General features: G+C 36.8%; 1 protein-coding gene across 1 annotated transcript in view; it reads right to left on the bottom strand.

Annotated features, from left to right (window-relative positions):
• The window catches only part of KIF13B (kinesin family member 13B), a 246,319-nt gene that overhangs the window by 92,227 nt on the left and 126,243 nt on the right, over window positions 1–27,849 (bottom strand). Inside the window, 3 exon segments of the mRNA XM_074287554.1 lie at window positions 1,598–1,791; window positions 4,270–4,356; window positions 12,310–12,440. Coding sequence (XP_074143655.1) covers window positions 1,598–1,791; window positions 4,270–4,356; window positions 12,310–12,440 — 412 coding nt within the window.

Raw genomic sequence — 27,849 nt, 5'->3', positions numbered from 1 at the left:
ACTGATCAGGCCTGACATTCCAGTGTTGGAAGGGACCTTTGCGATCATAAAAATTAGCTTTCCCACAACAACATACTCAGCAAATGGGTTATACAGTAACTCCTGGAAAACCTCTGAGGAGGATAAACCCACCACATCAGAAGCTGTCCATTTCACTTTGGGACGGCTGTCTTGTGAAGAAGTTTCTGATGTCAAGCCTAAATTTGATTCCTTGAAAAAAGCCAATCATTACCATTGTTCTTCCTAGTAAAGCCAACCAGAACAAATTAAATAATTCTTGACACTTACAGATAAAAAACCAAAAACCCGCTACTGTGTCTCCCCCAAATCTTCTTTCTCTCCTCCAAATTATTCTTAGTTTCTTCAACTGATATTCTCATTACATAAGGCACTATTCATCATACTGATTACCTTCATCTGGACATTCTCTAATCTTTCCTAAAATGTAGTACCCAGAAGTGAATGCCACACTGCAGGTATGATTGGAACAAGATTCTCATTTCCTTATTCCTAGAAATTATTTCTCTCTTAATGCAACTGAAAATTACATTAAATTTTTTTGGTTGCCATATCATGTTCCCAATTTATACTGAGTTATTAGTTTACTTAAAATTACCATATCTTTTTCAAACTACAATCTAACTATCCCTCTTCCTACATTTCATACTTGTGGAATTAATTTCTTGAACACAAGAATAAGACATTTATTCCTATTAAATTTTTTAATTAAACTAAAGCCAATGTCTGGTCTGTCAATTTTTTTTTTTTTATAACTCTGATATCCAGGGTATTGCATATGCCTCCAAACTTTGTGTCATCTATAAATCAAACAACAGTGGCTTTATTCAAACTTCTCATATAAACACAAGAGAGTAGAGGGTCAAAGAAAAAAAACTAGGAGCATTCCACAGAAGATCTCCTGATAAGACGAACAATTAAAGGATTATTCCAAAACCAGTCAATCAGCCAGTCCCAAAAATCTATCTAATCATACTGCTCTCCAAAGCACACTCCTTGATCCTTTTGACAAGATCTCATCAAACACTATCAAGTTTAGAAATCTGGTCAAAAAAGAATTTAATTCTGATCTGCATGATGTTTAGCTCTTTAAAATGATTCTTTTTTTCTAGATGTTACTCATTACTTCTTTAACAACAAATACTAGAATTTTCTGAAAATGAGGAATATATTTGCCCTTCTCCAATTCTGCAGACTTCCCAAATTTGAGGAGTAGATTAACATTGCAGTGCTTTCTAAAGAAACTTTCATTGGCTTCTCACACTAATCTGACTTTGGGTATGTCATTAATTCTGTGAGGCTACTTCCTGGCCTGCAAAATGAGTACTTCAAATAAGATTGCTAAATTCCTTTATGACTTTGTATTCTATTCTGTTTTCAGTGACTCAAACCTGGAGATAGTGAAGAAATGCTTTAAACTAGAAGTCTGTGGGAAATCTGATTTTGGGTATAGGGTAAATCAAAGGTATACAGAAAAGCAACATAGGTTCTTCCATTTTGATGACTATTTGGAAGACCTTTTCCATAATAATGTGACCCCTAAAAATTCCAAAAAGCACAAGAATGAAATACTATTTACCATTGTTCCCAAGAGCTTTCATAGTCACTTCCATTTGTGCATACTCATAATTGAAGTTAATTTCACTGGACACCTCGCTTGAAGTGTCTCCATCTACATCCAGCTGCTCCACACTGCTGCTATTCTTTACAGTATTGTCTTGGTCCTCATCTTCTTCTTTATCTATTTTCTTTTTCTTTTTAGGCAAATTGAGTCTTTAGAAAGTGGGGAAAAAAATGTTTTTCTCAATAAAATTTCATTGATTCATTTAAAAAACATGGAATAAAGTCTCTATTAAAGACCAGGTGACAATTACCATTCACATTTATAGAGCACTTAAAATTTACAAAGTACTTTTGCCAAGAAAAGCAAAGTTTATAAAACAGTCATTACTCTAAGAATCTGACAAATCAATACTATAAATAAGATATATGCAACACAAACAACTATGTCACTTATATGAAATATGACCTTATAATTATTACAAATTTAAATATAAGAAGAATTCATGACTAGCTAAGATATTCAGGCTTTGTGTAATGGGCATAAATTTAAGCTAAGTATTGAAGGATGGTTAGGAGTTCTCTATGTTAAAGAGAAGAGAAAGGTATAGGCAAAGGGAATATGGTGAGTCAAAGACAGAGCATATTTCAGGGGTAAGTCAAGCAACCAAAGCAGATTGACACCTAAGGTGATTAAATCACCATAGGAGTTTAGAGTTTGATAGATAGAAACATGGAAATGGGTTAGAATTCCATCCTAGAACTTTCTAACACTGTGATCCTTATACGTCACTAGAATGTGATCATAGAAAAGAGTATTGGATTTGGAGTAAGGTGAAGGAAATTAAAATCAATTTTCTGTACTTACTACTTATGTGAATTTAGGCAAGGCTACTTAACCTCTCTGAAACTCAGTTCTTCATCTGTAAAATGAGGGGGTTAAACTAGATGACCTTAAAGGTTCTTTTTAGCAATAAATCTATGTTCTTATGTCTGCAAACCTGTTTTCTCATCTATACATGGAAGCAATAGTAGCACTAATATTGCAAGATTGTCATAAGCATAAATTTTAATGTTATATGTAAAAACCATTACCTAAAAAAGCACCATATAAATTTTTGTTCATACTATTAGACAATTGAAAGTCAATATAGCTGGGGGCAGCTAGGTGGTGCAGTGGATAGAGCCCTGAATTCAGGAGGACCCGAGTTCAAATATGATCTCAGACACATAACACTTCCTAGCTGTGTGACCCTGGACAAGTCACTTAACCCCAGCCGGGGGGGGGGGGGGGGGAGAGGAGTCAATATAGCCTGATGAACAGGAAAATGATGTTATCAAACTGTTGCTTTAGAAAGATTAATCTGACAGGATGGATTTTAGGGGTAAGATCTCTACCCAAAAAGCCTGGACTATTGCAATAGTTTATACATAAGATTCCTCAACTTGGGGTTAAATGTAAGAGATGCTTCCATGGAAGACTAAACAGGATTTGATCATTGAAAGTAGTACAAAAAGTGGAGACAAAAATGACTCTGAGGTTTTAAACCTCACTCATTAGAAGGATAGTATTACTGCAAGACATAATTGTGAAGATGAGAATTTGGATTTGAAAGGAAAATGATAGGTTTGGTTTTTAAATAATCTGAGTTTGAGAATGAAGCAAGAGAGGTAGAGCAATGAGTGAGAAATATAGGACAAGAGCTTGAAAGAGAAGTTGACTGGAGTTAAAAAAGAGTCAAGATCCCAAAATCTCTCTAAAATTTGTACAATGCGATAACATCTTAACATGTTAAAATTTTAGAGGAACAAATGAAGAAATTCATTTCAATTAGTTATTACAAGCATTTTTAAGTGCTTACTTACTATGTGCTAAGTATTAGAAATAGAAAAGCAAAAATATGGTCCCTGCCTTCAACAACTCACATTCTTGAATTCTTTCCATTAAAAAACAAACAAACCTCACATTCTACTGGGTAGTTAAATTAACATGTACATATGAAATACATATAAGGTAATTTCAGATGATGGCACTGAAAAAAAGGAGGGACTAGAAAGGTCTCCTGTAGCAATATTGATGAGTCTTGATGGAAGCCAGATGAAATGGGACAGCATTCCAGGGAGAGATCTCCCACAAGAGAACATGGGAGTCATCAAGTTAAGGGTCATAGTTCAAGCTCCAAGTGTACATAATAGTCACAAGGGAGAAAAACAACAAAAGCTACAGTAAGAATCATAACAAGTTCTACCAATTTGAAAAGAACATACAGAGAAATTTCTTTTTACTTCATATTGCCTAGAAATATGTTTTGCAGGATTTCTCATATATAATTGATATGTTGATTGCTTTCTTAATGGATAAGGGAGGAACCGAAAAGAGAGAATTTGGACATCAAAATTTCTAAAAAATTAATGCTATAAATAAATAAAGGACATATGAGATAAATGATTATAAAATTCAAAGAAAAATATTTGCCTAGCTATCTGATCTGTGGTTTTTAAATCCATTGAGTTTAAATTCTGTACCTTCCCACAGATTAGACATAATGCTCAGGTCCTTAATAAAAGTTTAGTGTTGCTGAATTAAGTTAAGTCAAATTCTAAATCTATATTTTTTAGCTTCAGATTAAAATGCTCAACATTTGAGGGCCCTTCTCAGAGGACTAATGTATAATGTCAAAACTCCCTTACCTGAAAAAGTGGTTGTTTCCCCATAGAATTCGGTCTCCATGGTGTAACTGTATAGGACTTGCAACAGAAGAACCATTTACAAATGTCCTGTGTGGAGAAAAGGTTAAGTTTACAAGTGAATTAGGATAACTGCCATTTATATTTTAATAATAAACTACCATTAGATATATAGTCTTTAACATTTTCTTTAAAAATTAACACACACCCTTATACCCCCACAATTTATAAGAACTATAAATCTATCATTCTCTATAACAATTTGGAAATATATCACACTCAAGTTCATTATTAATAGTTTTTAAAATACCATTTACACAAATATACTGTACTGAATATTTTAAAAATCAAATAGGGCAATAAAAGTTACTACTAAAATAATTAATCAATCAATGAATATTTATTAAGCACCTACAATGTGCTAGGCTCTGTGCTAACAAGCACAGAGACAATATTTAATATAAATACCAGATCAATCAATGAGGCCCCAGAGTAATGGTTTTCAAAGTGGAGTATCCAACATAAATCATGGAGGTATTAGGAGGAAATGTTAGAACTAAGAAACGTAATTCATCAATTTTCACTGCTGATCAATCACTTCATCAAATATTTATTAAGCTCCTACTAAGTGCCAGGAACTGCACACACTTGTAGCCACAACTTGTCTCTGCTGATGCCCTTCCCTTGACCTATACACACTATAGACTACCACTTAAGCAGGCAACCAGTCATCACAGAATAGTACCTAAAGGCTTCTGTCCTTTTGTAGAACAAAGCTGGAAAATTCTAAGACAGTCAGGTTGGAGAAAGTCTAAGTTAAGGTGAGGAGTTTGTATTTTATCCTACAACAAAAAGGGAGACCTGGAAGGTTGCTGAGAAGGGAAATAGCACATGGAGACCTAGAATTCTGGCACCTAGGTAGATGATGGTTTGGAGATGGGAAAGAAGGGGCTGGAAGCAGGCCACTAAACTAGGAGGTCATCACAAAAGTACAAGCAAGAAGTAGTAGCCAAGTGAATGGAACATAAAGGAAGAATGAAAACTCAACAACAGGAGAGTAACAGGAAACAAACCAAGGAGCAGAGTCCTAGACGAGGTGGGAGATCCCAGGGCTGAGAACATAGATAGCAAGTTCCATTTCTGGCCATATCAAGGTCACCGATTATTCCCCATGCCAATGGGATGTCCAGGTGAAGATGGTGCAGGCAGATGGTGCTATAGAACTGGAGTACAGGTGAGAGATTAGGCCTTACTCGGCAGATCTAGGAGTCATCTGAAGAGAGAAGGTAACTGACCCTATCTATAGAAGATAAAATAAAAAGATGGTCCAGGAGATAACTTTGAGGGATACCAAAATGTATGAGTAAGTGGATGATGAACTAGCAAAAGACACTGAAAAATAACTGTCCTGTGGGTAGAAGGATCACCAGATGAGAGCTGTGTCACAGGTGCCAAGAATACACAAGGGAACAGGGTGGGTCACATATCAAAAGTTAAAGAGAACTTATACAAGTTATGGACTGAGAAGAGGCCACTGATTAGCCAATGTTGTCCGGAGATATGTTTCAGCAGAGTGCTAAGGTTGGAAACTGGACTAAAAACAGCCTAGAATGGTTAGACAGTGAGAAGTAGCAGCAAGTATAGGCAATTTTTTTCAGAGATTAGCAATAAAGGGGAAGAAAAAGAAGATAGCTTAATGGAAAAGTCTTTTAAGTACAGAGAAAACCCATACACATTTGTAAGCCACCGAAAAAGAACCAGTAGAAAGGGAAACTGAATGAAAGAGACGGGAAGAACAGTAAATGAGATAAACTTCAGGAAGGGCAGAAAACAGAGGCATAGGGAGAGAATGGGTCTTGGCAAATTAAATCTCAGAGACAAAATACAAAAAGAAGTTTTAAAACACAAATTAGGAGAGACGAGGGAGTTTATCTCAGATGGCCTCAGATTTCTCAATAAACTAGCCTAAAACATCTGCTGATGGGTATGGAGGTATTAAGAGCTTAAGGAATAAAGTTATGAAAAATCATTTTGAGGACAGTGATAGAATCTATTATTAGACACAAATAAAATGGCTACCATGAAACAGTAAGGGTCTAGTTATTAGATGATATAAATTTGTAATTAGGGTTGAAGTTAATTAAATATTTTTAAGTTCCTAATATATGCAAGGTACAGTGCTAAGGAAGGGAGATAGTTACAAAAATAAAATAGTCTCTGACCTCAAAGTAGTTGCATGATCCTGGGAAATTAAAAATTTATGCAGCTAAGTAAATACAAAATATACACAAGGCAATACAAAGTAATTTTAGGGGAAAGGTACAATGGGAACATTGGAGAGATCAGCAAAGGCCATCTACTGTGTGAGGTTTCATTTAAGCTGAGCCTTTAATAAATCTAAAGATTCTAAGAGGGAGGAGAAAGAAGGAAGGAAACACACTCCTGTATGATATGAATAAAGTAAGAATTATGCCAGTTTGGATGGAAGGCAGAAAGAAGGAAGAGTACTAAGATGAGTAAATCTAGAAAGATAGGTTAGAGTTAGATTACTAAAGCCTTAAGGGCCAAAGAGAAGTCAGTGTTTTTATCCTATAGGAAATTGAGAGTAAATGAAGCTTCTAGAGCAAAGAGATATAATCAGATAGTGTTCTGTGATTCCCTCCAAATACATTAAGCAGTGTGGGGAAATGGAGAAAGCAAGGCTGGGAAATGATCTGAGATTAGCAAGGCACGAAAGGCAAAAAGACAAAAGGACGAGGGTTCCAAGGATAGAGAACAATGCTGTGCCAAACTGGTAAACCCCAGGGTCAAGAGTGTGACAATGGTCTCCCAAGTGGGGAGAAAGTACAGAAAGCAGTCAAAGAAAACAGAAAGAAACTGAAGATTATGGCAAGGACAAAGAACAGGATTAAGAGGAGTGAGATAGGAAGGAAATGGAAGCCTAGGAAATAGTAACAAGAAGGGCAATTTCAAAGTGAAAGGTAATGGAGTAGCAACTCTGGACAAAAGACCTAAGGTAGGACCACTTCTATGGCTGTATAGGTTTGAGTGAAGATGTGAATGGCAAGAACCAACGATACTGAGAAGCTAAGATGCCACAGTATTCTAAATGACAGCTAAGTTTATAATAATGCCCTGAAGTGTCTTCAAGAAGAGCGACCTGGAGGACCAGTCCATAGAAAATTACTGTATAACACTCTGAGGAAGTTAGATGGATGAAATGAACCATAAAAGAGGAGACGACTCAGTTATCGCACTAGAGGATAAGGGAGGTGCAGAAGGTAGAAAGGAGAAGATTTATTCTTCCTGGACTTGCAGGGATAGGAGAGGAATAACTTGCAGTAAAGAGGGTGGCCAAGTGTCATTTGTAGGCAACCATGTTCCCACGAGTGTCACCAGAGGTAAAGAGAGTAATTTGAAGTGAGCTGTTTAGGACAAGGTAGAATTTATTATTAGAGCAGGGGTTCCAGAGAGCATAATGAAATAAAAAAGGATTTGCGTTGTATACTTCAACAATAATACTATATGATGATCAATTCTGATGGAAGTGGCCCTCTTCAACAATGAGATGAACTAAATCAGTTCCAATAGAGCAGTAATGAACTGAACCAGCTACACCCAGCGAAAGAAAGATGACTATCAACCACTACATAGAATTCCCAATACCCCTATTTTTGTCCGCCTGCATTTCTGATTTCCTTCACAGGTTAATTTTACACTATTTCAAAGTCTGAATGTTTTTGTACATCAAAACAACTGTTTGGACATGTATACATATATTGTATTTAATTTATACTCTAACATATTTAACATGTATTGGTCGACCTGCCATCTGGGGAGGGGAGGGAAGGAGGGAAAAAATTAGAACAAAAGGTTTGGCAATTGTCAATGTTGTAAAATTACCCATCTGGTAAATAAAAATTATTAAAATTTAAAAAAAAATCCGCTAATTGAATAAAAGATGTGATATGCCTTCCAAAGGAAAAAAAAAAAAAAAAAAAAAAAAAAAAAGAATTTATTCCCATCCAAACCTGAGAGAGCCCAATGACTTACCAACATGAGTGGTCCTTCAAGAGAATGAACTTTGAAAGGAAGACTATAGAAAAAGGGGGAACTCTGAATCTCTTCAAATTATTGATAATAATTATTTCTTTCCATTCTAAATATTGTCTTAATAAATTATTTTTGATTAAAAAAAAAAAAAAAAACAAAGGAGAATTTGGATTTAGAGAAGCAAGGTTGGGGTAGTCAGGGATGAATGTTAGAATAAATTCTCAGAAGAAAGGATTTACCTCCACAGATAATCACTTTGAATTATGGAGATAAATCAAATAAGGTAGGGGGGAAAGTTTGTCATCCATTGGGTGGGCAAGAAAATACACTGCCCTGTGATAAATAGTATGAATGTCTGCAGTGGTGACAGCTGCTTTCCCTTCCTTATCACCCTGGAAAAGTGCCAGTGGAGGAGAGTGTAGGGGCAACGGGGAGTTGTAGTTAGGAATCTGAGTCAGTCAATAAATATGTGGGTGAGAATCACTTTCATTGATTCAGGGAGTTTTTGGTGAGGAATCTCCATCTGCCAATGTCAATCAGCAATTCTTCAGAAACTTGTATTCTAGAGAGTGATTTGGGGCTCCCCAGGGCCACAAAACCTGTTCCAGGCAGGCTTGGAATCAATAAGATTGTCCAGTTTGAAGTCTATTCTCTATGTACAGCTCCATGATGTATTTCTCATGGGTTAGAAATTTCATCTTTGATAACCACAGGTCATGTGATCTGGCTAAGTCTTAAGTAACTCACCCCAGGAGAGACCTAAAATTATACTGGCAGAAGATAATTCATTTCATATTCCTTTATATCCTACTTCAGACCTTTTGTCATTTTTAAATGAAATAGTATGTACCAAATGCTCACTTCTGACAAATAACTTATATGTTATGATTATTCATGTACATTTCAGTAATAAATGCAAATTTTTAAAAGTCACTTAATTTAGATTCTTAAACCACTGTACCTTATAAAGGAAATTAAATAAAAGCACTTAGCCTTCAAAAAAGCCAGGCCATCTAATGGTGAAATTCTTGAACATTTTTTTAATAAAGTTAAAGATTTGGAAAAAAACCAAAAACCTTCTCTAGAAAATGTTAACACAGACCAAAGAAGAACTAGAGATCATTATTGATCACAAAATAGAAAACTTTGATTATATCAAATTGAAAAGTTTTTGTACAAACAAAATCAATGCAGATAAGATTAGAAGGGAAACAATAAACTGGGAAAACATTTTTACAGTCAAAGGTTCAGATAAAGGCCTCATTTCAAAATATATAGGGAATTGACTCTAATATATAAGAAATCAAGCCAATCTTCAATTGATAAATGGTCAAAGGATATGAACAGACAATTCTCGGATAAAGAAATTGAAACTATTTCTAGTCGTATGAAAAGATGCTCCAAATCATTAATAATCAGAGAAATGCAAATTGAGACAACTGTGAGATACCACTACACACCTGTCAGATTGGCTAGAATGACAGGGAAAGGTAATGCAGAATGTTGGAGGGGATATGGGAAAACAGGGACACTGATACATTGTTGGTGGAACTGCGAATACATCCAGCCATTCTGGAGAGCAATCTGGAACTACGCTCAAAAAGTTATCAAACTGTGCATACCCTGTGACCCAGCAGTGTTGCTACTGGGTTTGTATCCCAAAGAAATACTAAAGGGAAAGGGACCTGTATGTGCAAGAATGTTTGTGGCAGCCCTTTTTGTAGTGGCCAGAAACTGGAAACTACGTGGATGCCCATAAATTGGAGATTGGCTGAATAAATTGTGGTATATGAATATTATGTAATATTATTGTTTTGTAAGAAATGACCAACAGGATGATTTCAGAAAGGCCTGGAGAGACTTACACGAACTGATGCTGAGTGAAATGAGCAGGACCAGGAGATCATTATATACTTCAACAACAATACTGTATGATGATCAATTCTGATGGATGTGGCCCTCTCCAACAATGAGATGAACCAAATCAGTTCCAATAGAATAGTAATGAACTGAACCAGCTACACCCAGGGAAAGAACTCTGGGAGATGACTATAAACCACTACATAGAATTCCCAATCTCTCTAATTTTGTCCGCCTGCATTTTGGATTTCCTTCACAGGCTAAATGTACACTATTTCAAAGTCCTATTGTTATTGTTCAGCAAAACAACTGTTTGGTTCATGTATACATATATTGTATTTAATTTATACTCTAACATATTTAACATGTATTGGTCAACCTGCCATCTTGGGGGATGGGGGAGGAGAGGAAGGAGGGGAAAAATTGGAACAAATGGTTTGGCAATTGTCAATGTTGTAAAATTACCCATGCAAACTGGTAAATAAAAACTATAAAAAAAACAAAAAGAAAGAAAGAAAATGTTAACACCTGTACACTTCAGAAGTCTCAAACTAATTAGAATTTTTATGGCAGAAAATCTATTTAGCACATTTTTCAATATATAGATTTTGAGGAGAGGATAGTAGGCAAAACAAAATGAGAACTGAAAAAAACTGCTCAAGACATTAGACTTATGTCAGCACAAACTCTTGTGAACACAGTAATTTCCCAGTATATAATATACTAAATAACCATGTAAAAATATTAACTTAAGCAGTTTAATAATTATTTTCTTAGAGATAACACTGCTATATGACAGTTTAGGATCAAATGAAGTATGGTCTCTTCTTGAGAAGATGTAGTTAATCAGAGGACATTACAAATATTTTAATGAGATGAACATGAATCACAGGTTTAGCAAGTTAATTTAGGCTTTAACATTACTCAAAATTTATGGCAATTAAGAGATTTTTAAGATTCAGGAGAACTAGTCTACAAAGACTGACATATTACAAAAAAGCATGTAGAAGATTCACATGAGATGATGAAAAGGCAAAGAAAGCAATAGAAATAACTATAACTATGAAGATGTTCCCATTCCCAGGAAAGAAGGAAGTTAAGGTTATTGTCTCTCCTTTGTTCTCAAAGAGGACCGTGACATCAGGGATTTGATGCCATGACATGCAAATGAAATGGATTTCAGTAAGAGAAGGCTGGGCAAGATCCCCAGCCTCACTTTTCACTCCAGTGGCCAGGAGGAGAGCAGGACAACTGGAGATGGCCCTGGATGCCATGAGAGACCTGGGCCTTTTTAAGCTAAGGTCTTCTACAAGTCTCAGTTTGACTGAGGCCATGCCCAAACAATGATTAAGGATACGTAAGAAATGGGGCAGAGAATGGTCTCTTTTATCTAGTCAAAAAAAAAAAAAAAAAAAAAAAAAAAAAAAAAAGCTTAACAATCTGGGAGGGGAAGATACCTAGAGTTTCTAGCCAAAAAAAGAAATAGCTTTTATTTACATTTACTTTGCGCCAATGAGGACCCAAATAATGATCACGTGAGGTTTGGCCTGGAACCTTTAAGGAGAGTCAAAGAGATATTGGTTTAAGATATGGTCCTCACTCCTAAACTCCAAGATATCTGGTAATGTTTCCATTCCTTTAGGCAGAACACTCACAAATAAGAATATGATACCTTATGTGAATGGAGAGAAGAGACAAAAGAAAAAATAAACAAACCAGGTAGAGAAAAATAGAGATGAGGATCCATCTCCTTCCTTCTTTTGCAAAGGTGGTGTACTATGTGTGTGTGGAACATTACATATTAGTTTTGCTGAACTGGGTTTTTTCCAACGACACAAAGATTCAGCTTCTTACATGAAAGAAATCATGGCCCATTCAAAGAAGTGAATATTTTCAGCCACCACAACTGGGCTGTAAAAAGTTAGCAATAATTTTATCATTCAGGAAAAATAAACACAAAATAGCAGTACTACTTTGAACTTCAATCCTGCAAATGCTTGTCTTTCAAAAAATCCAATGATTTAAAAAAAAAACAAAAAGCAAAAGTATATGAAATGACCTTGTTACCAATTGTCTCCCAATAAATAATAAATGTATATTAATAATGGCTACTATTGTAGCACACAATACCTGGTATTTTTCTGAGGAGTTAGAATAACTTGGTCCTCTGGAGTGATGTCTATAATACAATGTTCAGGCAGAATTCCCATTCCACAGAGCTGGATATCTTGGGAATTAGCTGATCCTATTAAAGTATGTTCCTAAGGAAGAATGAGATTTAATAATTAGTACAAATTAGAAATTGTAATGTATATAAAGTTAAATTTCCTTTCACTCATCTTGGATGGATCCATTATTTTGAATATATATAGGTCTATCCTCCCCCTCCCATATAAAAATATGGGGGGGGGGGGGGAGAGAAGAGACCTAAGATCTCATAGAAAGGTCCCACAAGATGTAAATCTTTCTACCAGTGAGATAGGCAGCTGCTGTAGGACACTGACAGCTTAAGATAGGAGGTCACAGTCACACTACCAGCTTGTGTGAGAGAGAAGACTTGAACAACATGGAAAGAGCACTCACTAGCTCTGGAATCAGAGAGCTGGGGTTCACTTGTTGCCTCTGTTACTTATCATCTGTGTGACTGCCAGCACATCACTTAATAGCTCTGAATTTGTTTCCACCTTAGTAAAAGAAGGGGTTTTTACTAGGAGGTCCTTCCAGTTCTAATTCTATGATTCCAAGGCTTTACCTAATGCTACCATACCAATTTGCTGGCTGAAAATTTTAAAGCAAAGAAATATATGGAGAGTGAGGAATTTGACATCCTCTGAGATATATTCTATAGTGTAGGAAGTTTTCTTTTAAAAAATCATCATCAGTGGGGGCAGCTAGGTGGCACAGTGGATAAAGCACCAGCCCTGAATTCAGGAGGACCTGAGTTCAAATCAGGTCTCAGACACTTCCTAGTTGTGTGACCCTGGGCAAGTCACTTAACCCCAGCCTCAGGAAAAAAAATAAATGAATGAATGAATAAATAAATGTCATCTTTCTTTAAAAAAAAATTTTATAGTAAAATGATTACTAAATCATCAACTTCATCTCTCACTTTCAAACATCCACAACTTTCCTCAAAGCCCCAACCCTCCACATAAATATCCCTGCCATTCTCTCTTTCAGCACATAGCAGATAACTTCACCTCAAGACTGAAAGATCTGTGATCTCCCTCCATCAATCTAGATGAAAATCATGAAAGCCTTTTTATTCTCTCTGATCCTATGATCTTTTTTTTCCCCATGAATCCTTTATAAAGGAACTAGCCAACCAGTCCAGATGAAATCTCTCTTGCTCTTTTAACACATAACAGATACCAATGAAGTACTATGATAGGATCACTATGGACCACAGCCAGGGAGCAAAGACTCAAGGCTCTTGTTAGCCTCCATCTGTACTAACACTACTTCTATCTCACCTAACGACATAATAGGGATACCCAACTGATGGGGGTTGAGGTCCCTTTAAGATTCCTCTCTGACTGCCCATGGCTGACCTTGATTCACAAATCCTGGTCAAAGGCACCTTTTGAATATCTGGGCCCAGCCCCACCATCAGCTCAGCTTCCCCCAGCCCTCACCTGATTTGAACGCTGACAAACGGGGTTCCCCCTTTCCTTTCCCTCATTACAACTAGGAGGGAGTCCTTTAGTCCAAGAGTTATTTATCTAGAGGTGACTTACTCTCACCTTGTTAAGGGAACCTTCTCTAGCCATCTAAATACAACCTCCTGGTAGAAGTTTTTTCCTATTAAAAAAAAGCATATAAATAAATAAATCTCTACTTTGTTGATGATTGATTACATAGGCTCAAACCAAAGTTACTCAAGGGCCAGACAGAATCAGGCTCAGCCTATTCTAAGTACTTAGTCTGTACATACCTACCTACCTTTTGCTACATGATTGGCCTCTTTCCTTCTGTAGTCATATTTCTTTTTGGCCAAAATGACAGATTCATGTGTGTTCCCTCATACATTCTCATTTCAAATGAACACATACACAAACAAACAAACACACACACACACACACACACACACACACACACACACACACACACACACACACGCACACCCAAAAAAAAAAAATTTTTTTTTGAGTTCATTATGAATAGCAATAACAAAACAGTTGAAATTGGATCCTGCAAAATAATAACCAAGTTTGGCCCCGAAAAAAGGAACTTTTGGGCAATAGCTCAACCCTTTGTTGAGGTAGAGGTCTGTGGGTATTAAAAAATAATAATAATAAACTGCATATAACACCAAACTTTTTTGGATATATTAGTTAGTTTAAGGGAACTTTCTTTTTTTTTTTTTTCTTTTAATTCTTTATTATAAGAGTGGCTTTCCAGAAGAGAAGGAAGAGATACAGTGAAGAATAAGGGTACTTTAAAAAACAAAAGCGTTAACAAAAATTCATTTTTCTAAATAGCTTAGCCTGTGCCAAGTAAATTGTGCTAAACACTGGGGATATAAAAACAAAAGTGACAATTCTTACTGGGCCTCAAGGAGCTTTTTCATTCTAATAAGAACAGATAACACAGATAAAGGAGTGGTAGTCAGGGAAGAATAAGAGTCTGAGAGGTCACAGAGATAGAGAATAGAACAGCAGGACAAGCTCTTGCTGCTTCCATCCTTGATCCTAGTTCTTCAAATGAGGTAGAAAGCTAGAATGGTAAATGTGGCAGCAAGAAGGATGAATGAGCTGGATGCACACATCCATCTTCCTTTCCACACTTCGCTGCCATCCTATCCATTTCTCCAAGTTTAATTTCTCTGTTTTCTAAAGCTAATCCTTTCAACTATACAATAAATCGGACCTCACTTTTGGTAACTTCAAATCTTCAAGAGGATTTCTTGGTCTCTAGTATCCCTTCGTTATCACGAGCGTCTTTCCCAGGCGCAAACACACTTTGATCTCTTCTGTTCTAGGAAGACAAGCCCAAAAATGATTTGACTCTGAAGCTCTTATCTTTCTTTTGTGGCTAAATACTTTAAATATGGGATCTTAAACAGTGGTATTACTTCCTGTCCACCTATTATCCCTGTAACATGGACAGTCACTTTGGAGTTTTGCAACACCACTTTTCTGCTAGCTTGGTCTGTTTTCTTTGGTGTGCTTCTCTTTTTCCTCCCACAATACAACTGGGCTTTCATGTAGGGCTGTAGTTCTCTACTTCCCCCCCCCCCACAAATTCTACATATACACTCCTATTACTTCATATAATAACTCCATGCACAACTCCAAAATTTTCTATATCTAACTGTGTTACTTGAGGCACAGTTCTATATGTCCAACTTCCTACAGGATATTTCTACTTTAATCTTCCACTGTCACTTCAAATGAAATATGCTCAAATATAAAATCATTTCCACTCCTAGCCTCACCAAGAAAAGTTAATCTCCTCAACTAACCCTTTCTATTTCTAACAGTGTTACTACCATGCTTCTAATCCCCCACACCAAAAATCCTATAATTATCTTTCCTCTCTCTTGACTCCAAAATTTTATTAGTCACTAAGTAGTTTCATTCCTTTTCCTAAAGGCATTAAATGACCAGATGAAAAAGAATAGAAGTGTTCACAAAACACCAAGCACCAGGCTAAAGACTGGGACACAAGTTGTTGCTGTTTGTCCTTCTTTCTCCAAGAGGCCCATGATATCTGGGAGATGCCGTGCCATGCAAGTGAATTGGATATAAGTGGGGGGAAGAGAGGAGGGAGGGCTCAGGGCAAGGTTACCTACCTCACTTCCTCTCTCAAACCCCCAGAGCTAGCTGGGTCCAGTGGCTAGAAATAGCCCTGGATGCAGTGGGAGGCCTTGGCCTATTTAAGCTAAGGAATACAAATACCCTAGACAGATAGTTCCAGCCAAAAAGAGTTGATCTACTAATAAAATGAGAACACCCCATAGGAAAGGGGTCACCAAGGAAGGATGAGTGACTCAATGGGGCAGGACAGAGACATGCCCTTTAAGGAAGCAATGGCAGTGTTGGGGGGGAGGGGTAGAGGATCCAAAAATGGTGAGGCTGGAGATGAGAACTTAAGTTTTCAAGAAGTGAATACTGAAATTATTTAGCTCTACCTAGGCAAATAGATGGTGCACTTGACTTGTACTAGCCTGGGTACTAGCACTATGATCCCGGGCAAGTCATTTCATCTTTTTCAATTCTATTTCTCTATCTATAAAATGAAGCATTTAGACTGAATGGCCTCTCAGGTTTCATTCTGGTTCTAAATCAATACTGTGGCCCATTCTGAAGATGAGGTAGCAGCAGCCCTGGATCTAAATGTCTTTAGAATTCCTCTATAATCTGATCTTGCCCTATGCAATTAATTTATTTCCCATCCTTCTCTAGAATCCAATCTATCTCTTCCCTGTTCCCAAAACATAGTATAAAGTACTGGACACACAAATGACTGTCACATAATAGGCATTTAATAAATGTTTGGGCCCTTTCTCCTTCTCTCAACTTTCCTAATTCTTTGATCTTACTCAGGCTGCTTCACCTACCTGAAGTAATACTCTCTCTTCCCTTCAATCTTTATCCTTCAAGACTCATCTTAACTCTCACTTCCTTTAACATTTTCTCCAGTTTACAGTCATTAGACAGTCATTCAATCAACAGGCATTACTATTCTCTTTCCTTGCTCTGAACATATTCAAGTCAACAAGCACTTATGTACTAGGCACACTTCTAAGTGCTGGGGATACAAAGAAAAGCAAAAATAGTTCTTGCCTTCAAGGAGTCACATAGAATGGGGAGACAGCATATAAGCAACTCTGCATAGCAAAGAGAGATCATCTTATAGTGAAGGCATAAGCATTAATAGGTATAGGAAAGGTTCTTGGAGAAGGTGAAATTTCATCTGATACTTGAAAGAAACCAAGGGAAGCCAGGAAGTGGAAGCAGGAGGGAGAAATCTACAGGCATGGAGGCCAGCCAGTGAAAAGGCAGAGAACAGGGAGGTAGTCTATCTTGTTCAGGGAACAGCAAACAGGCCAGTCTCACTGGAATAATTGAAAAGTCTATGTGGGGGTTGGAGTTAGAGGGAGAAAATCAAATAAAAGAAGATGGAAAGGCAGGAATAGGCTAGGGTGAGGGTCTTTAAAAGTTAAACAGGATTTTCTTTGTCCTTGGGGGTAACAGAGTGTCTCTGGAGTTTACTAAATAGGGGAGTGATAAGTCAGATGCACTACTTCAGGAAGATCATTTTGATAGCTGAATGGAATATAGACCAGAGTGGAGAAAGATTTGAGGGTGAGGAGACAAACCTGCAGACTACTCTCAATTATGGAAGCAGGAGGTTTTGAGGGCCTGCCCTAGGCTGGTGGCAGTGTCACAGAGAGAAGGGGGCACCTAGAAGAGGTGTCAAAAACCAAAAAAGACTTTAGTAACAGACTGAATATGCCAGGTAAGGAAGTGAGGATGATATGTAGGTTACAAGCCTGGGTCACTGAGGGCATGGGAGCAATACCCTACAACACTGGTATCAAATAAAAACAGGCTGCTTATTGACTCAAAATCCACAAATTTTCAAGTGTTCTACTGCATTTTTATTTATTTTGTTAAGCATTCCCTAATTACATATTAGTCTGTTTCAGACTACATTGGGGAATTAAGATCAACAATTCTGCTCTATAATTCCTAGATTGTAAGAGGAGAGAGTTTGAAGTGGGGGAGTAGGAAAAGTGGGGGAGGGTATAGAGAGGCCGAAAGAATGAGGATTGAGCCACACCGGTGATTTAAAGATTACTGGTAACTCTGAAGAGAGTGGTTTCACTTGGAAGCCACACTGCAGGAAAAAAAAAAAAAAAAAAAAAAAAAAAAAAAAAAAGCGAAGAATAAAGGAAGTGGAGGCACCAAGTGGAGACTAATTTCTCCAAGAGTTTCATACCAAAAAGGAGGACAAGTATGAGGTGCTTCCTATTATGGATAGCTGGATCAAGTAGTGGGCTTTTTGAGAATGAGGAGACAAGTCTGGATACAGCCAGGAGACAGAGACTGGAAATCAATGAAAGAGTAGGGATGATTTTAAGGATAAGCTGCTGAAGAATATCTGATGACTTGGGATCATGATGGACCTATTATGTTAAAAGCAAGTGCTACAGCTGTTTGGCATCTAATTCTATCCTTCTCTCCTCTGATCTTGCCATCAGTCTAGTACAGGCTTTCAACAGATCACACCTTAACTTCTGCAAAAGATTGTCTGCCTGGAGTCTCTTCCCCAACCCTTTTTAATTCCAGTGCCTTTCTTCTTAATCATTTCCTATTTATTTATACATATTTTTGTTTGCATGCTGTCTCCCCTATTGAATTTTAAATTTCTTGATAGCAGGGTCCAGCTTTTTTTTAAGGGTGTGCTAGCTCAGTGATTGGGTAATTAATTTAAATTTACTGATTGATTTCTTTATCTCCATGTTAACTTTAACTATTTCTTTTTTTAATAGTATATTATTGGTCCAAATACATACAAAGATAGTTTTCAACATTCACTTTTTCCAAAACCTTGTGTTCCAAATTTTTCTCCCTCACTGTCCCCTCCCCAAGGCAGCAAGCAATCCTATAGAGATTAAACTTGTGCAATTCTTCTAGACATATTTCCTTACTCGTCATGCTGTGCAAGACAAATCAGATCAAAAGAGGAAAAACACTAGAAAGGGAAAAAAAAAAAAAAAAAAAAAAGCAAGCAAACAACAACAATAAAAAGATGAAAATACTATGCTTTGATCCACATTCTGTCTCCACAATTATCTCTCTATATGTGGATAGAATTTCCATCCCAAGTCTATTGAAACTACCCTGAATCACCTCCTATTTGAAAAGAGGCAAATCCATCACAGTTGATCATCATATAATCTTGTACATATAACACAACATATACAATGTTTTCTTGGTTCTGCTCACTTCATTTAGCATCAGTTCATGTAAATCATTCCAGGTTTTTCTGAAATCAGCTTGCTCATCATTTCTTATGTAACAATAATATTCCATTTCATTCAAATACCATAACTTATTCAGCTATTCCCCAATGAATGGGCATCCAGTCAATTTCCAATTCCTTGCAGTACAAAAAGGGCTGCTAAAAAACATTTTTGCACACAGACCCAGTAGAGACACTGTTGGATCAAAGGGTATGCAGTGTCACAGTTCCACATTGCTTTCTAGAATGGTTGGATCAGTTCACAAGTCTACTACCAATGTATTAGCAGAAAGCTGTATCTAGTGAGAAAGCATCTTAGTTTATGTGCAATGTAACATTTTAGAAGGAATCACAGTGCTAGAAATAATAAGATAGAGATAGTTAGGTAGCTATCAGCTGTCAGTTATAGAGAAATATAACTGGTAGAACTATATAGAGAACTATAAGCCGAGTATTAAGTAGGTTCAATGGAATTCAACAAATACTATAAACATTCTTCAATAACTTCTATGTGAATATACTCAGTCAAATGTTAAATATAGGAAGCAAATAAAACCAGTCTCAAAGAGTTACAATCTGCTGGTCAAAAGAAAAATGGGATGAATAATCAATCCAAGTAGAAAAATCTTTCTTATAATGAGTGTGACAAAAAGCTTTATCAATAACCTGAAGTCTAAACTAAGATCAGAAGAAGGAAGAATTTTTTAAAGATTGAAAAGTGGAGACTTCTGGCGTGGAGGCAGACAGCGGCTTGAGCTCCGCGCTTTCTCTCAGGACTTACTTCATGACAAGCCTTGAAGTTAATGCTTGACCGAGAAAGAAACCCACAAATAATCACCAAGAGACGACATCCTTGAAATTCGCCAGAGAAGGTCTGTGTTTGCTCGGGGGAGGGTCGAACAGACTTGGCGCAGACTGAGGGCAGGCAGCCAGAGCAAGACAGGCAGCTCACACAGCTCAGACCGGAAGGGGGAGGGGTACGATCTCTGCTGTTTCTGCAAAAATTTTACCCCAGTGTGGATGCTCCGTTTTGGCAGCAAGCCAGGAGCAGCAGAGAGGGTGTAAACACCAGAGGTGAAGATTAAAACCCCAGAAAGCTAGCATCTCTCCCAACCGGCCCGGCTGCTCACCCCCACCCCCACCTCCACCTCCACCTGGAGTGACTCAGTGCATTCTCAGAGCCTCAGAGCACAGACGCAGTGCAACCATCGCTGTCCTGTTAGTGCCTCGCTGCTGCCCTACCTCCAGTCTGTAGAGGAAGCTCATTAACACCATCCAGCTCCATCCCCCCCAAAACAGACCAATTGTTTCTCTTGTCAATTTGTTTTCTTTGATTCCACTCTTGACAAAATGAACAAAAAATTCAAAAGGGCTCTAACCACTGACAGCTTTTGTATGGAGAGAGAGCAGATTCAAACACTGAGGAGACTAAAAACAGACTATCCCCAGAGGAATCCCCTAAGGGGGATATGAGCTGCTCCTCAATACAAAAGAATCTCATAGAGGAAATCAAAAAGGCTCTCACAAGAGCTAGAAGAGAAATTGGAAAAGGAAAGGGAAGCTTGGAAAGAGAGCCTGGAGAAGTTATCCAGAGTGGATAAAGAGATCAAATCATTGAGAAATAAAATTAGTGAATTAGAAAAGGCAAACAACTCCAAGGAAAACAGGATTAGTGAGCTGGAAAAAGAAAACAGCTCTCTAAATAATAAAATGGATAAAATGGGGAAAAAATTCCATAGAAGATAAAAGCTCAATTGGACAATTACAAAAAGATATAAAAAAAGTGAGTGAAGAAAATACATCATTGAAAATTAGACTCGAACAAGTAGAAATGAATGACTCAAGGAGAAACCAAGAGGTAGTCAAGCAAAACCAGAGAAATGAAACAATTGAAAAGAATGTCAAGTACTTTATTAGAAAGACAACAGACCTTGAAAACAGATCCAGGAGAGACAATTTGAGAATAATCGGGACTCCCTGAAAAATGTGAGGAAAAAAAGAGCTTGGACACTATTTTCGAGGAAATTATCAAAGAGAACTGCCCAGACGTTTTGGAAACAGAGGGTAAAATAGACATTGAAAAAATTCATCGATCAACTACTGAAAGGGACCCTAAAATCAAAATGCCAAGAAATATATTGGCCAAGTTCAAGAACCATCAGACAAAGGAAAAAATATTGGAAGCTGCTAGAAAAAAATCAATTCAGATATGGAGGAGCCACAATAAGGATAACCCAGGATCTAGCAGTGTCCACATTAAAAGAACGAAGGGTCTGGAACATGATATTCAGAAAGGCTAAGGAACTTGGTATGCAGCCAAGAATAACTTACCCAGCAAGAATGAGCATCGTTTTCCAAGGAAGAAGATGGACATTTAGCAAAATAAATGAATTCCATCTATTCTTGAGGAAAAAACCAGACCTACATAAAATGTTTGATCTTCAAATACAGAACTAAAGAGATTTTTAAAAAGGTAAAAAGAAATCTTGAGAACTATACTTCTGCCATAAAAATATGTAAAGAACACATGTATAATTTGTCCTAGAAACTAGAGGTGGAAAGGAAATTACATCATAAAAATGGGTAAAGTGGTGGTACTACATCTCACTAAAGAGGCAAAGGTAACCTATTATATCTGAGAGAAGGAAAGGAGGGAGATGAACATAGTGTGTATCAATAGACATATTTGATTTATGGTGAAACTTCTTCCACTTCATTGAAAAGTGAGAGGGAAGGAGTAAGCTAAGGGGAAAGGAATACAGAAATTTCGAGGAAAAGGGGTAAAATAAGGGGAGGATCTTTAAGGTGGGAGAGGGATACTAATAAGGGAGAGCCGTTAAAAGTAAGAGGTTCACAAGTTTAATACTGGATAGGGGGATAAGAGGGAAGGAAAGGAGAAAAGCATAAGCAGGGGTTAATAGGATGGCAAGCAATATAGAATTAGTCATTCTAAACATAAATGTGAATGGGGTAAACTCCCTCATAAAGAGGAAGCAGTTAGCAGACTGGATTAAAAGTCAGAATCCTACTATATATTGTTTCCCGGAAACACACCTGAAACAGGGTGATACATTCAAACTAAAAGTAAAAGGGTGGAGCAGAATCTACTATGCTTCAGACAAAGCCAAAAAAGCAGGGGTAGCCATCCTCATCTCAGATCAAGCAAAAACAAAAATTGATCTAATTAAAAGAGATAAGGAAGGGCATTATATCCTGCTAAAGGGTAGCATCAATAATGAAGCAGTATCAATATTAAACATATATGCACCAAGTGGTGCAGCATCTAAATTCTTAAAAGAGAAATTAAGAGAGCTGCAAGAAGAAATAGACAGCAAAATTATAATAGTAGGAGATCTCAACCTTGTACTCTCAGAATTAGATAAATCAAACCACAAAATAAATAAGAAAGAAGTCAAAGAGATAAATAGAATACTAGAAAAGTTTGATGTGATAGATCTTTGGCTAAAGCTAAATGGAGACAGAAAGGAGTATACTTTCTTCTCAGCAGTTCATGGAACCTATACAAAAACTGATCATATACTAGGGCATAAAAACCTCAAAATCAAATGCAGTAAGGCAGAAATACTAAATGCATCCTTTTCAGACCACAATGCAATGAAAGTTACATTCAATAAAAAGCCAGGGGAAAATAGACCAAAAAAAAATTTGGAAACTAAATAATCTTATACTAAAGAATAATTGGGTAAAACAGCAAATCATAGACATAATTAATAACTTCACCCAAGAAAATGACAATAATGAGACATCATACCAAAATGTGTGGGATACAGCCAAAGTAGTAATAAGGGGAAGTTTTCTATCTCTACAGGCTTACTTGCATAAAATAGAGAAAGAGAGGGCCAACGAATTGGGCTTACAACTAAAACTGCTAGAAAAGGAACAAATTAAAAACCCCCAGACAAACACAAAACTTGAAATTCAAAAAATAAAAGGTGAAATTAATAAAATTGAAAGTAAAAAAACTATTGAATTAATTAATATAGCGAAGAGTTGGTTCTATGAAAAAACCAATAAAATAGACAAACCCTTAATAAACCTGATTAAAAAAGTAAAGAAAAAAGCAAATTGTTAGTCTTGAAAATGAAAAGGGAGAGCTCACCACTAATGAAGAGGAAATTAGAACAATAGTTAGGAGCTACTTTGCTCAACTTTATGCCAATAAATTCGATAACTTAAATGAAATGGAAGAATATCTTCAAAAATATAGCTTGCCCAGTTTAACAGAGGAAGAAGTAAGTCCCATCTCAGAAAAAGAAATAGAACAAGCTATTAACCAACTTCCTAAGAAAAAATCCCCAGGACCAGATGGATTTACATGTGAATTCTACCAAACATTTACAATGCTATACAAACTATTTGAAAAAATAGGGATTGAAGGAGTCCTACAAAATTCCTTTTATGACAAAGACATGGTACTGATACCTAAACCAGGTAGATCGAAAACTGAGAAAGAAAATTATAGACCAATCTCCTTAATGAATATTGATGCTAAAATGTTAAATAAGATATTAGCAAAAAGACTTCAGAAAATCATCCCCAGGATAATACACTATGACCAAGTGGGATTTATACCAGGAATGCAGGGCTGGTTTAATATTAGGAAAACTATTAGTATAATTGACCATATTAATAATCAAGTTAATAAAAACCATATGATCATCTCAATAGATGCAGAAAAAGCATTTGATAAAATCCAACATCCATTCCTACTAAAAACGCTTGAGTATATAGGAATAAATGGACTATTCCTTAAAATAATAACAAGCATATATTTAAAACCTTCAGTAAACATCATATGTAATGGCGATAAACTAGAACCTTTCCCTGTAATATCAGGAGTGAAACAAGGTTGCCCACTATCACCATTACTATTCAATATAGTACTAGAAACGCTAGCCTCGGCAATAAGAGCTGAGAAAGAGATTCAAGGAATTAGAGTAGGAAATGAGGAAATCAAATTATCACTCTTTGCAGATGACATGATGGTATACTTAGAAAATCCCAAAGACTCTGCTAAAAAGCTATTAGAAATAATTCATAATTTTAGCAAAGTTGCAGGATACAAAATAAATGCACATAAATCCTCAGCATTTTTATACATTACCAACACAATCCAACAGCAAGAGATACAAAGAGAAATTCCATTCAAAATAACGGTCGATAGTATAAAATATTTGAGAATATTTCTACCAAAGGAAAGTCAGGAATTATATGAGCAAAACTACAAAACACTTGCCACAAAAATAAAGTCAGATTTAAATAATTGGAAAGACATTCAATGCTCTTGGATAGGCCGAGCGAATATAATTAAGATGACAATACTCTATATATTATATATAATATATATATAATAACTAATTATAATATATATATAATAACTAATCTATTTATTTAGTGCTATACCAATCAGACTCCCAAGAAACTATTTGAATGACCTAGAAAAAAATAACAACAGAATTCATATGGAACAACAAAAGGTCGAGAATTTCAAGGGAAGTAATGAAAAAAAAAATTAAATGAAGGTGGTCTAGCTGTACCTGATCTAGAACTATATTATAAAGCAACAGTCACCAAAACCATTTGGTATTGGCTAAGGAATAGACTAGTTGATCAGTGGCATAGGTTAGGTTCACAGGGCAAGATAGTGAATAAAAATAGCAATCTAGTGTTTGATAAACCCAAAGATCCCAAATTTTGGGATAAGAATTCATTATTTAACAAAAACTGCTGGGAAAACTGGAAATTAGTATGGCAGAAACTAGGCATGGACCCACATTTAATACCATATACTAAGATAAGATCAAAATGGGTCCAAGATTTAGGCATAAAGAACGAAATAATAAATAAATTGGAGGAACATGGGATGGTTTACCTCTCAGACTTGTGGAGGAGGAAGGAATTTGTGTCCAAAGGAGAACTAGAGATCATTATTGATCACAAAATAGAAAATTTTGATTACACCAAATTAAAAAGTTTCTGCACAAACAAAACTAATGCAAACAAGATTAGAAGGTAAGTAACAAATTGGGCAAACATTTTTACAGTTAAAGGTTCTGATAAAGGCCTCATCTCCAAAATATACAGAGAATTGACTTTAATTTATAAGAAATCAAGCCATTCTCCAATTGATAAATGGTCAAAGGATATGAATAGACAATTTTCAGATGATGAAATTAAAACTATTTTCACTCATATGAAAGTGTTCCAAATCACTATTGATCAGAGAAATACAAATTAAGACAACTCTGAGATATCATTACACACCTGTCAGATTGGCTAAGATGACAGGAACTAATAGCGATGAATGTTGGAGGGGCTGTGGGAAAACTGGGACACTGATGCATTGTTGATGGAGTTGTGAAAGAATCCAACCATTCTGGAGAGCAATCTGGAACTATGCCCAAAAAGTTATCAAAATGTGCATACCCTTTGACCCAGCAGTACTACTACTGGGCTTATATACCAAGGAAATACTAAAGAAGGGAAAGGGACCTGTATGTGCCAAAATGTTTGTGGCAGCCCTTTTCATAGTGGCTAGAAACTGGAAGTTGAATGGATGTCCATCAATTGGAGAATGGTTGGGTAAATTATGGTATATGAATGTTATGGAATATTATTATTGTTCTGTAAGAAATGACCAACAGGAGGAATACAGAGAGGCTTGGAGAGACTTACATCAACTGATGCTAAGTGAAATGAGCAGAACCAGATCATTATACACTTCAACAATGATACTGTATGAGGATGTATTCTGATGGAAGTGGATATCTTCAACATAGAGAAGAGCTAATCCAATTCCAATTGATCAATGATGGACAGAATCAGCTACATCCAGAAAAGGAACATTGGGAAATGAGTATAAACTGTGAGCACTGTTTTGTTTTGTTTTGTTTCTCTTCCCAGATTATTTTTATCTTGGGAATACAATCCCTCCTTTGAAACAACAACAACAAAATTTGGTTCTGCACATATATATTGTGCCTAGGATATACTAAAAGATATTTAATATGTATGGGAATGCCTGCCATCTAGGGGAGGGGGTGGAGGGAAGGAGGGGAAAAACTCGGAACAGAAGGGAATACAAGGGATAATGTTGTAAAAAAAAAAAAAAATTACCTATGCATATGTACTGTCAAAGAAAATGTTATAATTATAAAAATTAATAAAAAAAAAAATAAAAAAAAAATAAAAAAAGAAAGAAAGAAAAGTGGAAAGAAAACCTTCTAAGAATGGGAAATTGTATATATAAAAGCAAAAGAGGTCGGGAAGGTCAAAGTTGGATGAGGAAGAGCAAGTAATCTGGTTTGACTGGAATCTAAGGAATCAAACCAAACAAGTTAGCACTCAGAGAATGCCGAAGGCAGAAGAGAATCTTGTTTATTCATTCAGAGCTATTTATGAGCAATCCTAATCCCTCCCCCCAATGCTATCCCTAGCACTATAGGGAATTTGGCAAAACCATAAATCAATACATAGCTCATTAATGAAGTTCTGGACTCGTGTTTGTGTTCTTCACAAGTCTCTCTTTAACACTTTACACCCTTAACCCAAAAGTCTTCTCTCAAGGAATGTCTGAGTTCTACTTCAACCCCTCCCCCCCCAAGATTTTTCTTGGAGGCAGCTGACTAAGTAACTAATTCAGCTGACTAAACTGAAGCTTATGCTAGGAAATGAGGCAACCAATAAGCATTTTGAACATGCTTTCTTTTTGAATCTGGATCTATTTTATCAGCATTGAGAATGTTAAGTAAAGGAACTTTACTTTTTATTATTATTATTATTATTATTTAAATCCAATCTCTATAACAAGTCGTTGAAAACTTGTACAGTCTTTTGGCTTGAGCACTCAAAGAATAATTCGTCTGTCCTGAATCTCACAGTGTGGTTTAGGCAAGATCTGACCTGAGGTTTTCCAGACCAGTTCTCTCTCTCTCTCTGCTTGGCCATGTGGCCTTTCCCTCTGAACATAAAGACATTACAAACACAGATATGGTCCTCAAATCTGAAGTCAAGAGGAAGGAACAAGCTCCTAGCATCAGCAGCTAAGGATTCAAATGGAAACCACAGTGCCTCTAAAGCACCATGGCAAGTGCAGTCAGTCCCCTTGACTGCTGACCACCACCCACCACACTCGTACCTGTGCTGATGCCCAAGGGGAGCAGCCTGGGTAGCTCTTGCCTTCTCTCTCATTCTGCTCACTTTCCCCTCATGCTTCCTAGTGACCTATGAACTGCATCTTCAAACAGGCTTCTCAGCAACACAGGCCTTTACCTCCCCACCATCAGGGAGCACACAATTCAAGAGGCAAGGGGAAAGGAGAAGAGGAAAAGTCCCCATGCATCTCCACAACACATTTTCCCCTAACACTGTTGATGGCTTCTAGTTTCTGTTTTTAAAGACTGAGTTTCTTTATCTCTTGCTGGCAAAAAGTACACAGCCAATCACAGGCCCAGTCCCCAAAAGGATCCCTACATAGCTTCCACCAGCCCTGGCTGGCTTCTCCTTCAACAGATGAGTGGCCCTTCTCTCTTTAAGGATCACCCTCCTGACACCAGACTTGGTGCTATCTCTACAGTAAATTGGACTTCAAGAAGGCAATCAATTTCAGCTTGCACCAGGAACAGAAATTCTACTGGCTTCTGCCCCCACACCCAGCCCCTCTCAAATGTTGTGGAT

Source organism: Sminthopsis crassicaudata, chromosome 2 (genome assembly GCF_048593235.1).
Source record: "Sminthopsis crassicaudata isolate SCR6 chromosome 2, ASM4859323v1, whole genome shotgun sequence".
Taxonomy (NCBI): domain Eukaryota; kingdom Metazoa; phylum Chordata; class Mammalia; order Dasyuromorphia; family Dasyuridae; genus Sminthopsis; species Sminthopsis crassicaudata.
The sequence above is the reverse complement of the archived record's forward strand: the minus strand, read 5'-3'. Positions and strand labels throughout refer to the sequence as shown.